The sequence below is a fragment of the Diceros bicornis genome, chromosome 31 (genome assembly GCF_020826845.1).
Source record: "Diceros bicornis minor isolate mBicDic1 chromosome 31, mDicBic1.mat.cur, whole genome shotgun sequence".
In the NCBI taxonomy this organism is placed as follows: Eukaryota; Metazoa; Chordata; class Mammalia; order Perissodactyla; family Rhinocerotidae; genus Diceros; species Diceros bicornis.
This window is the reverse complement of record NC_080770.1, coordinates 8,331,065-8,344,952: the sequence shown is the minus strand read 5'-3', so window position 1 is coordinate 8,344,952 and position 13,888 is coordinate 8,331,065. Positions and strand designations below refer to the sequence as shown.

The 13,888-nt window shown below is 59.3% G+C and overlaps 1 protein-coding gene across 1 annotated transcript; it reads right to left on the bottom strand.

Moving 5' to 3' along the window:
- Window positions 1–1,033: 1,033 nt before the first annotated feature.
- Window positions 1,034–13,266, bottom strand: PYGM (glycogen phosphorylase, muscle associated). The gene is made up of 20 exons (XM_058526521.1): window positions 12,165–13,266; window positions 11,017–11,118; window positions 10,844–10,922; window positions 10,656–10,759; window positions 10,145–10,276; window positions 8,768–8,879; window positions 8,594–8,676; window positions 8,032–8,175; window positions 7,600–7,692; window positions 7,216–7,362; window positions 6,908–7,071; window positions 6,480–6,594; window positions 5,847–5,948; window positions 5,368–5,515; window positions 5,201–5,259; window positions 4,931–5,072; window positions 4,290–4,497; window positions 1,880–2,014; window positions 1,604–1,670; window positions 1,034–1,490 (listed from the first exon to the last, which is right to left on the bottom strand). The coding sequence occupies exons 1-20, from the start codon at window positions 12,405–12,407 to the stop codon at window positions 1,341–1,343; spliced, it is 2,529 nt and encodes an 842-aa protein (XP_058382504.1). The 5' UTR covers window positions 12,408–13,266; the 3' UTR covers window positions 1,034–1,340.
- Between the last annotated feature and the right edge of the window lie 622 nt (window positions 13,267–13,888).

Below are 13,888 nucleotides of genomic sequence, written 5' to 3'. Positions count from 1 at the left end.
GGGGTCGGGCGTCTTCCTGCGGGCAGCGGGGGGCACCGGCCTGGTGGAGATTGGGGGCGTGGGGGCAGCGGGTCCTTGTGATGGCCTGGGGGAGGGGCCACTACAAGATGGGAGCATTTTGGGGAGAGAGGCCTGTGGGGAGGGAAGAATGAAAACGCGGCTACCTGGAGACAGGGCCTTGGTGTCTGGGGATGTTGGGGGCAACTCCAGTTCACACAGGAGGGACTGGGGCCCGGAAGCCTGGCTCCCCACGGGGTTAGATGGGAAGGGGCAGCTGCAAGCGGCGATGTGTTCGCAGCTTGGAGACTGGAGGCCTGGAGGCCTGGGCCCCCGGCAGGGAGGAACTTGGGAGGGGCAGCCGCAGGCGGTTGGGGTCCCCACAAGCCGGGCCTAGGGGAGCTGGTAACCATTTCCGGCCGTTTGGGTTCAAACACACTCACTACGAAACCACCGGCCCCAAACCTGCCTTCTGAGGCTTGCCCCTCCCCGCCTCGGGGCTGGGGAGGCAGGACCTCCCCCACACCTCAATCTTGGTAATGCGAGGTCTAGAAACAGGCTCTTTCTGGTCCTCAGTTTCCCCAAAGTGAAGGTGGGCAACATTGGCCTAGCCTAGACGATCTGTGAGGGTCCCCCACCCTAACACTCCCCCTCCTTCGGACTAAGCGTAGCCACCTGCTTAGAGACCCTGAAACGCCGCAGTGGGGCGGGGCTAAGGGCGGAGTCAAGAAGGGGCCAAGCACCCACAGGCCCCGCCCCCTCCGGAGTCCCGCCCCCGGCAGCGTAGTCCGGGAGGCCTCTGCCCAAGCCCCGGCTCCCAGCCCCGGTGGGCCCCACCCAGGCGGATGCCCCGCCCCCGGCCAGCCTGGCAGGCCGCTGACCTAGTATGGACACAGCACTGGGAAGACAGACGTGGAGGGTGACGCCTGGAAGGGAGCTGGAGAGTCCCCGGCCCCGCCCCCACCGGCCATCCCCCTTTCGGAGGGGACGCACCTGCCGCGGGTGGGGGTGACAGCGCAGCTGCTGTTGTGCCCGCCCAGAGCTAAAAATATTTCCCAACAGAGAGAGGAGAAAGGAGGCTCTCAAGGAGAATCAATTTATTGGGGAGTGGGTGCAGTTGGTCAGACCCATAAATAGGAGCAGGCAGGGAGCCGGAGGACAGGATGGGAGCAATGTCCTTAGTCAAGGTGGCCACTGGGACTTCGAGGCTCGGTGGAAATGGGGGTTCCAGGAAGAGGCTTAGAGATCTAACTCCAGTACCCCACCCTCTGGATGAGGAGCTGGGGCTGGCCCAAGGGATTGCAAACAGACTCAGGGGCTGGTTTAGGGTCTGGTCTGGACTCTCAGATCTTCTCATCAGGGGCCAGCAGGCGCTGGCGGGTAGGCTCCACGCCCCAGATCTCTCGGGCGTACTGGGCAATGGTGCGGTCGCTGGAGAATTTGCCTGAGGTGGCTATGTTCCGGATCACCATCTGCGTCCACTCTCTGGGGTTCTACAGGCCAAAAGGGAGCTCTGAGTTCAGTCTGCCGATGGGGTGCCCCCCTTTCACCTCATCCCAGCCAGGGCCCGTAAAGCCCTGCCTACCCTTGGCCCAGGACCCCTCACCTTGTACAGGGCGCTGACTTTCTCCTGGCATTTAATGTAGTCTTCATAATCTGCAAAGACCTTAAACCTAGAGGGGAATGGAGAGGCAGGAAGCTCCTTGAGGTCAAGGGCCAAACCCATGCTGTCCCAGTGGACTTCTGGGGGCCTGGACAGGATGCAGCTTCCAAAGGAGCCTGGCCCCAACTGCCCAGGACCCCTGTCCAGCCTCCCCACCGTGCCCGAGCCCCGCGCAGCCCAGCAGCCCCAGCTGCGAGGCTCCCTGGCCGGCCAGCTCACCGGTCATGGTGCATGAGCATGTTGACAATGTCCTTGAACAGGTCGGGCTGTTTGGGGGAGAAGAAGCCGCTGCTCAGCTGCTCGATGACCTGCCGAAGCTCAGGAATTCGGTCGTAGTACTCCTGGGCATTGTACCTGCGGAGAGGAGCTGCTGTCAGCCGGGAGGTCCCAAGCACCAGGGTCAGAACCCAGGCCCAGCCTGCTGCCACCCTGCCTGGAGCTGCCACATGCCCTCTGGAGGCCCTCCCCTGGAGGCCCTCCCCTTCTCTGCTCAGCTGTCCGTCCTCCAGTGTGTGGATGGGGAAACTGAGGCCTGGAGAGGGCAGAGAGGTGTCAGAGCCAAGGCCTCAAACCAGGTGCCCTTCCTCCCCCAAACCACCGTCTCTAACCAATGTGCTTCCTCCAAGAATGGCTTTTCTCCCACCCTCTCCCAAGTCCATCCCTGGCCTCGCCTTCAAGCTCCGGGAGGAGTCAACAGGTACATCCTCAGGAATGTCCGTAAGCTCAGACTGTCCAGCCGAGCTCAGCACATCCCCAGCACCAGCTTCCCTCCAGTTTCCACCCTCTGAGGCAGCACAACCATCCCTCAGCCACCTGGGTTCCAAACCCTCCCCAAGGCCAGTCGCATCTCTTTCCTCCCCTCCCCTCTTCCAACCAGAAACCAAGGCCACTTCCTCAACAACGTCCCTAATCCCCAGCACTGGCCTGCTGCAGGCGTCTCCCCCTGCTTTATGGTGTCAGCACCCACACTGGTCCCCCACCTGCTCTTGGCCCCGTCCAGTCCAGTGTCCATCCTGCAGCCAAAACTGTCCTTCTAGAGGCTAGTTCTGAACGTGTCTGACCTTGTTCAAAAGATTTCACATCTCCCTCCTATCCAAAGGACCAAGTCTGAACTTTCTAGTCAAGCCCCACAGGAGAAAGTCCTTTCAATATTTAATGCCAGCTCTTGTAAGCTGTTGGTAGGAGTGTAAACTGGTACCGACTTTCTGGAAAACAATTTGGCAATATGTATCAAGAGCCTTAAAAATTCATACTTTTTGACTCAGAAATAGGCCCTTCTAATAATTATCTTAAGGAAATAATCAGAGATGTGGACATAGATGTAAAAGGTCGGCCATCACGGTGATATTTATACTAAAGAACAGGGAAAATCAACTTGAATGTCCAACCATATGGAACTAGTTAAATAAGTAACAGCCTGTCCACAGGATGGAACCTTATAAAAACTTCTAAAATATTTTGAAAACTATTTAATGACATGGAAAAATATCAGGATTCAAAACTGTACATACATTATTCCCATCTCTTAAAAGCTACAGATATACACACACATAGAAATACACAAAGATGGGGCCGGCCCGGTGGCGCAAGTTGTTAAGTGCACTGCTCTGCTGCAGTGGCCCGGGGTTCACCGGTTCGGATCCTGGGCGCACACCAACACACTGCTTGGCAAGCCGCTCTGTGGCAGCGTCCCATATAAAGTGGAGGAAGATGGGCACAGATGTTAGCCCAGGGCCAGTCTTCCTCAGAAGAAAAAGAGGAGGATTGGCAGATGTTAGCACGGGGCTGATCTCCTCACAAATAAATAAATAAATACACAAAGAGACGTGTGGCTTTAAATCTGAGTGATGAGACTATGGATGACAGTTATTTTATTCTTTGTGGTTTTGTATTTTTCCAATTAATGAGCATGTATTGCTTTTATGATAAGAAAAAAATCATATTTTAAAATAAATTTTTTAAATGCCAGGAAAATGTCTCCTCTGAAGAACTGCGTTTCTGACTACAAGTACAGTTGTAACTAATGTCCTCATATTTCCCTTTTTGCCATGGCTGCCAGGGAGCTAAGAACTTAATTTTACTTCTAATTCCAGAGAAAATATGATTTCTTAGGATTGATATAACATTCTCTTCCTTTTCCTTCAATTCAGTGCCACTTCTTTCTTTTCTCATCTCATTAAACCTTATTTGTTATAAGTTACCTCAAAAGTTTTCCAGAATCCTGATGGCCATGACTAAGACCTTGTGCAGCGTGGGCCAGCCTTTCCAGGCATGCCTCTTGCTCCCAGCCCTCCCCTGCAGCAGCCACACTTCAGTGCCCCCTGCCCATGGACTGTTGACTTCGGAGCCCTTGACCCCCATACCCTTTCTTTTTTTTTTTTTTTGTGAGGAAGCTCAGCCCTGAGCTAACATCCATGCCAATCCTCCTCTCCTCTTTTTGCCGAGGAGGACCGGCCCTGAGCTAACATGCATGCCCATCTTCCTCTATTTTATATGGGATGCTGCCACAGCATAGCTTGACAAGTGGTGCATCAGTGCGCACCCAGGATCTGAACCTGCGAACCCCAGGCCACCGAAGCGGAGCGCGTGCACTTAACCGCTGCACCACTGGGCCGCTCCCCGCCCATACCCTTTCTGGTCAAGCCTGTCCACGTCCTCCACCCGCATGCCGAAGATGAAGAAGTTCTCCTCGCCCGCCTCTTCTGCCATCTCCACGTTGGCCCCGTCCATGGTGCCAATGGTCAGAGCCCCATTGAGCATGAACTTCATGTTGCCAGTGCCTGAGGCCTCGGTGCCTGCGGTGGAGATCTGCTCGGAGAGGTCCGCGGCCGGGATCACTGTGGGGCGGCAACAAGGGACAAGCTCATCTCCAGGAAGAGCCCACCCCGGCTGGGAACTCTGGAGTTAGGCTGGCCCCAGACGGAGCCAGCTTCAGAGTCCCCTCCACCCCAACCTTCCAGTCTTCACCAGCTGAGTCTCCTCTCGCTGCCCCCCCCACCTCTTGCTGATTCTAGAACATCTGGGATCCAACCTGGACTCCCCCCCTGCTCCAATGTGTGATTTGAGGGGCACCAACAGGCCCATCTCCCCCGTAATTTCACCCTCTACTGTCTGAAATTCCACCATTAGGGGGACATCTTCATGATTTGTGCATTGTCCTCTCCAGACTCTTCCTTAAAGTGCAAGTACCCCAGGAGGAGGTGACTAATACCTCCTCCAGGACCTGAACTAATCAGAGCCTCCCTAGGGTCCCCGCTGGCGGCACCCCACCTTTCTCAGCCAGCGAGACTCGGTAGTTCTCCAGGAAGATCACGCGGAGGCGGTCTCCCACCACCGGGTCGTGGTTGACCACATCCCCAATGGCTGTGACGAGTTTGATGATCATCTTGGCCATGTGGTACCCAGGTGCGGCCTGTGGGGCACAGTCTGGGGTCAGCTCCACAGCCCGGCCCCCCAACCCCCTATCCTGCAAGCCAGCCAGGCTGACCTCAACCTGGACATCAAAGGCCCAGAGCCACGGCCTGTGGCCCGGCTTCTCACCTTCCCTCCAATCATCACAGTTCGAGGCACAAAAAACTTATTGGGTTCCTTCTTGATGCCTGTGGAGAAACAGAGGATCAAGTGAGCCTGGCTTTCCCGCTGGGCATAGCTCCTGACAGCACCCGTCCGGGGAGAACCGAGAGCCAGAGCAGAGCCCTGCCACTCACGGTTGTACAGCGTGATGACGTGGAGGCAGTTGAGGAGCTGGCGTTTATATTCATGAATCCGCTTCACCTGGACATCGAAGAGTGAGTTGGGGTTGATATGGACATTGTATTCCTTCTCTAGGTATGCAGAGAACTTGAGCTTGTTTTCCTAAAGGCAGGGGACAGGGCAGAGCTCACCAATAGGCCTCAGCCTCCGGAAGTCCTACAGTCTCCTTTCTTTCCCAGGAAGGTAGAGGCAAGAAGGCTCACTTGCCACCTCCATCCACTCCTGCACCAGGGCAGACATTGCTAATCAATGCCGGCACTCTTCCAGTGAGGTGGGATGATGCCTTCCTACTGTCAGCTCCTGGCAACTTCTACCAAAGGTCTGAGGTTGCAGGAGAGATGAGCTCTATGGGCCATTCCTGACCCAGACATCAGTCCCTCCAGCGCTCCACTCGGGCCCTGGCACAGGTGTCCCAGGTGGCAGCCCTCTTCACCTGCTTCACTTTCGCCACATCCCGGATAAAGGCCTCATCGTCCACATAGGAGAGCAGTTTGCGCAGCTGGTCCAGGTCTGAGATGTATTCCTCCCCGATGCGCTGGGGGCAGATGGCTCTCAATCAGGCCCATGCCCCTCCTCCATCCTCCCTCACAGAGGGGACCCTTTCCAGGTCGGCCAAGCCCCGTCCACTGCAGACAGCTCCTCCCTCTCCCGCCTCGAAGCCAGGGCATGGTGGGTGTGTGTCCATTCCTCCCGTCCTGACCTTGAGCTCTGCTGGCTGACCCCACTCGACCCCAGCAGCGCTTCCTCCCGGCCTTTTCCTCAGACAGGCAACGACCTCGAGGCCCTGCTCCCAATCTCTGCCCCCTCCCAGTCTCACTTCAGGTATGACCTGTCGATGACCCGCTCCATTAGACTGTGAACGCCACCAGGCTGACCTTCATGGCCAGGCCTCCATTAGCCTGTGGGGCTCCCTCATACCAATAAGAAAATGGGTCCCCTCCTCCAGGCACATACAGGGCTTGGGAACGCAGTGCAGGATGGATTTCAGCCCTCCCTGGGCCCCCTACAGTGAACCACCTGCACAACCGTACCCAGATCCCTGCAGTGACCCGTGTTGACCTCTCACCTCGGCAATGACCTCTGCCAGCCCGGGGTTACACAGAACCAGCCAGCGCCGAGGGGTGATGCCGTTGGTCTTATTCTGGAACTTATGAGGCTCCAGCTCGTAGAAGTCCTTGAAGCTGCAGGATGGGGGTGGGGGCTCACCACTCACCCCTGTGGGATGAAGGCCTCCTCCCTGGGGCCCCTACCCTGGTTTCTTGATGAAAGGGGTCTGTAGGGGTGCTGTGTGTAAGACGGGGTCATCTGGGGACAGGACTGTACTGGATGGCAGGGCTGTGGTGCCGTAAGAGCAGTGCTACCTGTGGAACGGGCCAGGTGGGGACGACCGGGAATGGTCCGGGGAAGGGCAGTGGGGGGCGGGTTTTGGAGTGGGCGGGGCCCAGCGGGAGGGCGGGGCCCAGCGGGAGGGCGGGGTCTGGGAGCGGGCCTCACATGGTCTTCTTGAGGATCTCAGAGTGGATGCGAGCCACACCATTGACGGCGTGCGACCCAGCGATGCACAGGTGGGCCATGTTGATGCGCTTCACTGCGCCCTCCTCCACCAGCGACATGCGTCGCAGCCGGTCTACGTCTCCTGGGAAGGCGGCGGCCACCCGCTATGCCCGGAGAGCCCAGAGCTAGGACCGGTCTCTAGGTACCCGGGTCCCCAGTCCCGTACCCCAATCCCCGCCAGAGTTTCAGGACCCACGCTGCATACACCCTCCACGCTCCGCCCTCCACCCCATGCCTCGTCTACTCACGTTAAGGAAGCGCTGGTTGATCTCATAGATGATCTGGAGGTGCCGGGGGAGCAGTGTCTCAATGAGGTGCACTGGCCAGCGCTCCAGGGCCTCAGGCAGCACTGTGTGGTTGGTGTAGGCACAGGTCCTCACTGTCACATCCCATGCCTGACAGACAGGGCGGCGAGTCAGGACCCTGGGGCCTTAGCCCCATGGCTCTCCACACACTGAGCAGCCAGGAGCCCGGGCCCTGCCCCTGTGGTCTCAGGTTCTAGAACACCCACCCTCTGGGCCTCACATTGCCATCTGTTCAGTGGGAGCTCCACTTGCATCCCCCCACTCCCCAGACTGGGAAGGGAACCTGAGACAGAGAGTCAGGCAGGGGTGGAGGGGTCCTGAGCCCACCTTGTCCCAGTCCAGCCGCTCCAGGTCCACCAGAATCCTCATCAGCTCAGGGATGGCCAAGGAGGGGTGGGTGTCATTGAGCTGGATGGCCACCTGTGGGAGACGGGGGGCTGGGAGTCAGTCCAGGTTCCAAACCAAGGCGATGGTCACTGTCCTTTGCCCCTTCAGATCCCCTCCAAGAGCCCCGCATGATTCTAGGGCTGAGCTGGGGGCGGAGGCCCTCATGGGTGCAGCTGTGGGGCGGAGGAGAAGGAAGCCCAGGTTCTGTGCCTGTTGATTGAGCATCCTGAGCAGGTCACCCTCACATGCGCACCCCGCCCCCAGCCTCCACTTCCTCATCTGCACAATGGGTGGGGCAGGGTGAGGCTGGAGGAGAGAGTTGATGGCACACATGGCAGGAGGTGTAGAGGGCAGCTCCCTTGGGCCTGGTACCTTATCCGGGAAGGCATCGAAGCTTGTGCGCACGGGGTCGCGGCAGCCGAACTTGGAGGACTTGAAGCGGCGGATGATGTCCTGGAGTGTGGCAGCCACGACAAAGTACTCCTGCTTCAGCCGCAGCTCCTTTCCCTCGAAGAACTGGAGACAGTGCAAGGCAGGGCGGAGTCAAGGTGGGGGCGTGGCCTAATGCTGCTGTGGGTGTGGCCAGGAGAGACTCCACCCACACCGAGACCCCTGAGCCTGAACTGTCCCCACCTCCAGGACCCAGGGGTCTTCCCCCACTAAAAGTAGTGATGGGGGACAGTGTCAGGAGGGGGGCATACGAAGACCAAGAGTATTGTGGGCAGTCCAGGGAACAACTCCTCCAAAATGCCCTTCCCTGACCTGCGGCCCCCAGGACTCAGGCGTCCTCTTACTTAAAGACCTGGGAGAAGAACAGGGCACACAGGGGCCAGCAACATGCCCTGGGTATGACTAGGGCACCAGCGAGTGTCCCCTCCTTGCCCCCCTCTCCCAGGCACTCGGGCCTCCTGCCCCCAGCCCAGGGGTGACATACGTTGTCATTGGGGTACAGGACACGAGAGATGTTCTCTGCCAGGTTGCGGTCCAGCACAGCCTGGATGTAGCCACCGACATTGACTGAGGGAGTGAAAGGGGGGACAGCGTCAGGCTGGGGCAGAGCGGGGGCTGGGGTGGGCAGGGGCGCTGACCACCGGCGGGACGAACTCACAGTCCTTGAGGTTGAAGTCGTTGGGGGCCTTGGCGGACCACAGGCGCATGGTGTTGACGAAGTTGTTGCGGTAGCCAGGCACGGGCGTGTCGTAAGGCATGGCCAGCACCACCTGTGGGGTGCGCGGGGCGGGGTCAGGAGCTGGGCATCACCGGGTCTGCCTCACGGGGCCCTGAGAGCTGGGACTCCAGGCTTCGCCCCTGCACTCCGCCAGCTCCCAACCCCAGGTTCTCTTCCCAGCTCTGCAACCCAGCAACCCAGCAAACCCCTCAACCTCTCTGGACCTCATCCGTAAAGAGAGGATGCCCCAGTGTCTCCCCACACCCCCAGCCCCGCCTTCCCGGGCTGTTGTGAGGACCCGGGAGGAGGCAGTGAGGAGCCCGGAGCCCAAGACCACTCTGCAGTGACGGGGATGAGCTGGCCTGCCTGGCCTGAGCACAACTTAAAGGACACTCTGGGCTCATGAAAAGGCTGGGGGACCCAGGGGCTCGGCTGAAGGGGTCATGGAGGTCAAGTCCATCAACAGATTTATGCCTGGTTGACCACCAGGCTAATTGGCACTGACTGAGGCTGGCCCCACCCCCCAATTAGCAAACATCAATAATTGCTCCCAATAACTGCCTTCCCCCCCACAACCTGGGGCCGGGGTCACATCCCTCCTCCAAGGGGCATCACCCTCCCTCCCCAACACCAAGTAGCCCCTGACTGAAGCAGGAAGCTGTAGCTCAGAGAGGGAAGGGACAGGCCCAAGAGCACACAGCCGGGCAGGCAGCCAGAGCCCCTGCTGGAGCTTAGCGTGATTGACAGTGGAACAAATGCCCAATTCTGGAAGCCTAGAGGTTTCTGTGCAGCCATCTGGAGGCCGATGACCTGCAGCCACAGCAAGACGACTGACAGAGCTGTGGTAGCTTCAGGCTCCCTCTAACTTGCTACGTGACCTTGAACAAGTCAGTTCCCCTCTCAAGGCTTTAATTTTACCCTGGTCTGCCTTTCTGGGCTGTTGCTTTGCTTCCCATCAAGCCCCCAAGTCAGATGTGCGGGGGAGTCAAGTCGCGTGATTATTCTTTGATGAGTCTTGTGGGATGGAGAGGAGCCAGGTCAGGGCAGGGGAATTGATGGAACAGGGCAGCCTCTCTCCTCTCAGACTCTGCACTTGGCCTGGCTCCCTGTGACCCTGTCTCCAGCCTCTCCTGGCTCAAGCTGTGTGACTTTGAGTAAGTCACTTAACCTCTCTGAGCCTCAGTGTCCTCCATTGTAAAACAGCGCTGGGTCCAGGAGCCTCCAGGCTCTTTCTCTCTATCTCCTTGTTTCCTCTAGGCTCCTTCTTCCCCTCCCTTCCACTGGGGCCTCCCCCCCCCACCCCGGCTCTGCCCTCACCTGTGTGTCCACCCACTTGACCCCCTGGCTGGTGTGCTCCACGTGGCCGTAGAAGTGCACAGGCAGCATGAACTCCGGTCGGGCCTTCTCCCAGGGGTTCCCGTAGCGGAGCCAGTCATCAGCCTCCTCCATCTGCGCCCACAGCGGGTCAGGGGAGAAAGGAAGGCAGCGTCAGACCCCAGCTCACACCACCGCGGCGGTGAGTAGGGCAGGGGCAGTGGCCCTGGCGTGCCCTATGTGGGGTGTAAATTAAGGGCTCCGGGGTGGGCCCTGGTCTGGTGCGGTATCCAGTGAGACATGGTATGTGTATGGGAGTCTGAGCAGATCCACAGGTGTGAGCCACCTGCTCCAGGAGTGACCAGCTGGCTTCGGGGCCAGGGGGAAGGGGCAAGGATGCTTTCCACTGAGGCTGGGGCTGGTCCTGGATCTATCCAGAGATGGATGACCAAATAGGAGTCCTCTCTGTTGAGTGGGACGGGCCCCCATAAGGTCAGAGCCCAAGGCTGCTCACCTGCCAGCCCCCGCAGATCTTCTGGTTAAAAATCCCGAACTCGTAGCGGATCCCATAGCCATAGGCAGCCAGGCCCAGCGTTGCCATGGAGTCCAGGAAGCAGGCTAGGGGTGCACAGGGAGGCGGCGTCAGGGACTGGCACCGAGGAGCCCTCTGCCCGCCCCAGCCCTGCCGCCCTCCCCGCTCACCCGCCAGCCGGCCCAGGCCTCCGTTGCCCAGGCCTGCGTCCTCCTCGATTTCCTCCAGCTCTTCCATGTCCAGGCCCAGCTAGAGCGGGGAGGGTGTGGCAGTGGTCAGGGCCAAGGGCCAGCAGGTGAATCCCCCAATCCCTAAGGTTCGCCCCACCTCCATCCCCCCGCACCTGGTAGGTGGCCTCATCACAGGCATTCTCCAGGGCCAGGTTCACCATGGTGTTCTGTAGCGTCCGGCCTATGTAGAACTCCAGAGACAGGTAGTAGATCCTCTGCCCGGAGAGACAGACGGGCAGAGGAGGGCGGTCAGGGCTGCCCACCAGCATTCAGCCAGGCCCAGCTGGGCCTGCACCTTTCACACTTCCTGCCCCACTCCTAGGCCCCAGAATGTTCCAGCCCTGTCTCCATTTGTTTTCTTCCCATCTTAGGCTTTGGGACTCAACAGACAATGTTCTGGTTCCAGCATTTTCTCCGACTTTGGACAAACCACTTTTCCTCTCCGAGCCTCAGTTTTCTCATCTGGAAAATGGGGCTGGCCATATCTACCTCAGGGATTGAGGTGCTTGGGGGAGGTGAGACCCCTTTCCGTGCACACAAACTTCCCAACAGCCCATCAGGGAGTCAGGACCCAGGGAAGCACCTGGAAGTGCTCTCCAAGAGGGGAAGGCCAAGGCTCAGAGAAAAAAGTCATTTGCTCAAGCTCACAGCTAGAATCCCATCCTTGCAGTGCCCAGTTCCCCTCGGCCCTCAAGCCTCAGCCCCAAGAAGGGGATGGAGAGGCACCAGGATCCAGGATGCTGATGGTGCCTGGTCTCCAGGTTTCCTGGGTCCCCTCCCTGCCCCATCCGCCCGCCCCTCCCCCACCCCTGCCAGGAGTGTCAGGTTGCTGACATTTACCAATGACCCCAACGGACACTTGATCCTGCTGCCCCAGCTGCCCCAGACGCACCCGACCTGCTGCACAGGCAGACCACACACACGTTCAACGACACATCCCTCCACTTCGGGTCCAACCCAGGCCACAGGGGTCTTCCTGCCCACCAGCAGCCCCTCCATTCTCTGAGTGGAGGCTGGGCCTTTGCAACCAGCCCACCTGACCTGAACCCCCGACCTGCCCCACTAAGTTTCTCCTCCTGGGTTGCCCCAGCACCCACTGCACCTGGCACCCCTGGATCCTCGAACCTCAGGAACCTGGAGGGACCCTTTATTTTGCTGCAGAAAACTGTGACCCCAGGAAGGGGCTGCTACTTGGTCAAGATCTCCTAGCCCTGTGGGGGTCCCTCAGCCTGTTCCCCACCCGGGGTGCCCCAAGCTGCACCTTGGGGTCCTTCTCATAGTAGTGCTGCTGCGTGCGGATCCAGCGGCCCACAAGGTGGTCGCGCACAGTGTGGGCCAGCGCGAAGTAGTAGTCTCGCGGGGTGGCCACATTGCGGTCTTTGACGAGTGTGAAATGGAGGTGCCGGTTGAAGTTCTTCTTCAGCTCGGTGACATTCTCCACGCCGGCCAAGCCGCGCACGCTGATCTGCTTTCTCTTCTCCTGGTCGGTCAGGGGCCGGGACATGGCTGTAGGAGGGCGGGCTGGACTGACGGCTGGACAGGCGGCCGGACAGGCGGCCTCAGCAGTGCCTCCAGCCAGGCAGTGGAGATCCCCAGCTGCCTGGGGATTTAAAGCCGGGCTCTGGGCAGCATGCCCCGCCTCCCCCCTCAAAGGGATGGTCTTGGCCTGGCAGCCCAGGGAGCTATTTTGGGGGCAAGGGGAGGAGAGGAGAGAGGGGCAGGGAGAGCAGACTGAGCTCCACACAGGCCAGGCCAGGCCCAGCCTGGCTCTTTCACAGCCCTGCGCTGACCCATTTCCTCCAGGCTTCACACACTGGGGTCTTGTCTTCTGTCCCCGCCTTCTGCAGGAAGGCAGAGTGCTGGCTTGCGAGGCCAGAAGCTTTACTGGAGCTGAAGGGCTGATTTTGGCTAAGAGGTTGCCCTGAGCTGGGCGCTTGTCAGGTTGCCCTGAGCTGGGCCCTTGTCCTGCGGTATAGAGGAAGGATGGGGCAGAATTGTGGGCTGTCAATCAGGGCTCCTTGGAGAGGCCCAAGGGGGCCATCAAGGTGGGGCAGGGGTCAGGAGGCCCAGCCTCCATCACAGCAGCTTGGCTTCTGTTTTAGACATTTGCCCAAAGAGACTGCAGTCTTGCCCGCAGGCTGGATGACCTCTGGTCAAGCTTCCATGGTGGCCGTACACCGGGAGGCTGTCATTAGCTGCACTCGGTGGCAAGCCCACATGTGGCAAGAGGGGCCAGGACCCCCCTCCAGGCTGAAGGGCCAGGAGCTGAGGGTCAGGGTGCCTGGGACAGAAGACGTGCGGCTAGCAGAGGACACTGGCATTTGAGAGAAGGGGGCCATGGCCCTGGGTTCCAGGGGATGGTATGGGGGAGGTCGCCTGAGGCAGAGCCCCTGCCCCCACCCCACCCCCCACCAAAGCCAAGCCACTCTGAGCTCCCCCTGTTGCTGTCTCTCAAGGAGCTCTGAAGTGACCTTTTGAGAGGGAGGAGGGATGGTCAGATTACAGGCCAGCTTTGGCTAGGGGCTGCCAGCTTGGAGCAGGGGCCCCTGGGAAGTGTAGTCCTGTGGGCCCACAGGGGTAGGAGAAACTGAAGCATCCTCCAGCCCACTCACAATATTGGCCAGTGGTAGTAGGTCTCCCCCGGATGCAGCCGTCAGGTAAGTGATCAGCGGCCTTCTGCCACTCACCCCTCCCACCCGGGGCCACACGTGGGCCAGGGTTCACAGCTGTGGCCTCACCTGTAAAACAGGAGCCCCTGCCCCCCAAGAGCTTTACATTGGTCTCCATGGCTGGCAGCTTCAGGCTCTCCCTTTAGAGGTTTTGGCTGCTCTCAATTCACCACTCACGTCCTGGCCCCAGCGCTGATTTGCTGTGTGACCTTAGGCTACTTGCTTTATTTTCCTGAGCCTTGGAGTCCTTCATCAAATTTATTCCCTCAGATGAGAATATAAATCCCTGCCCCATCCAGCTGCTGCCTCCTCATCT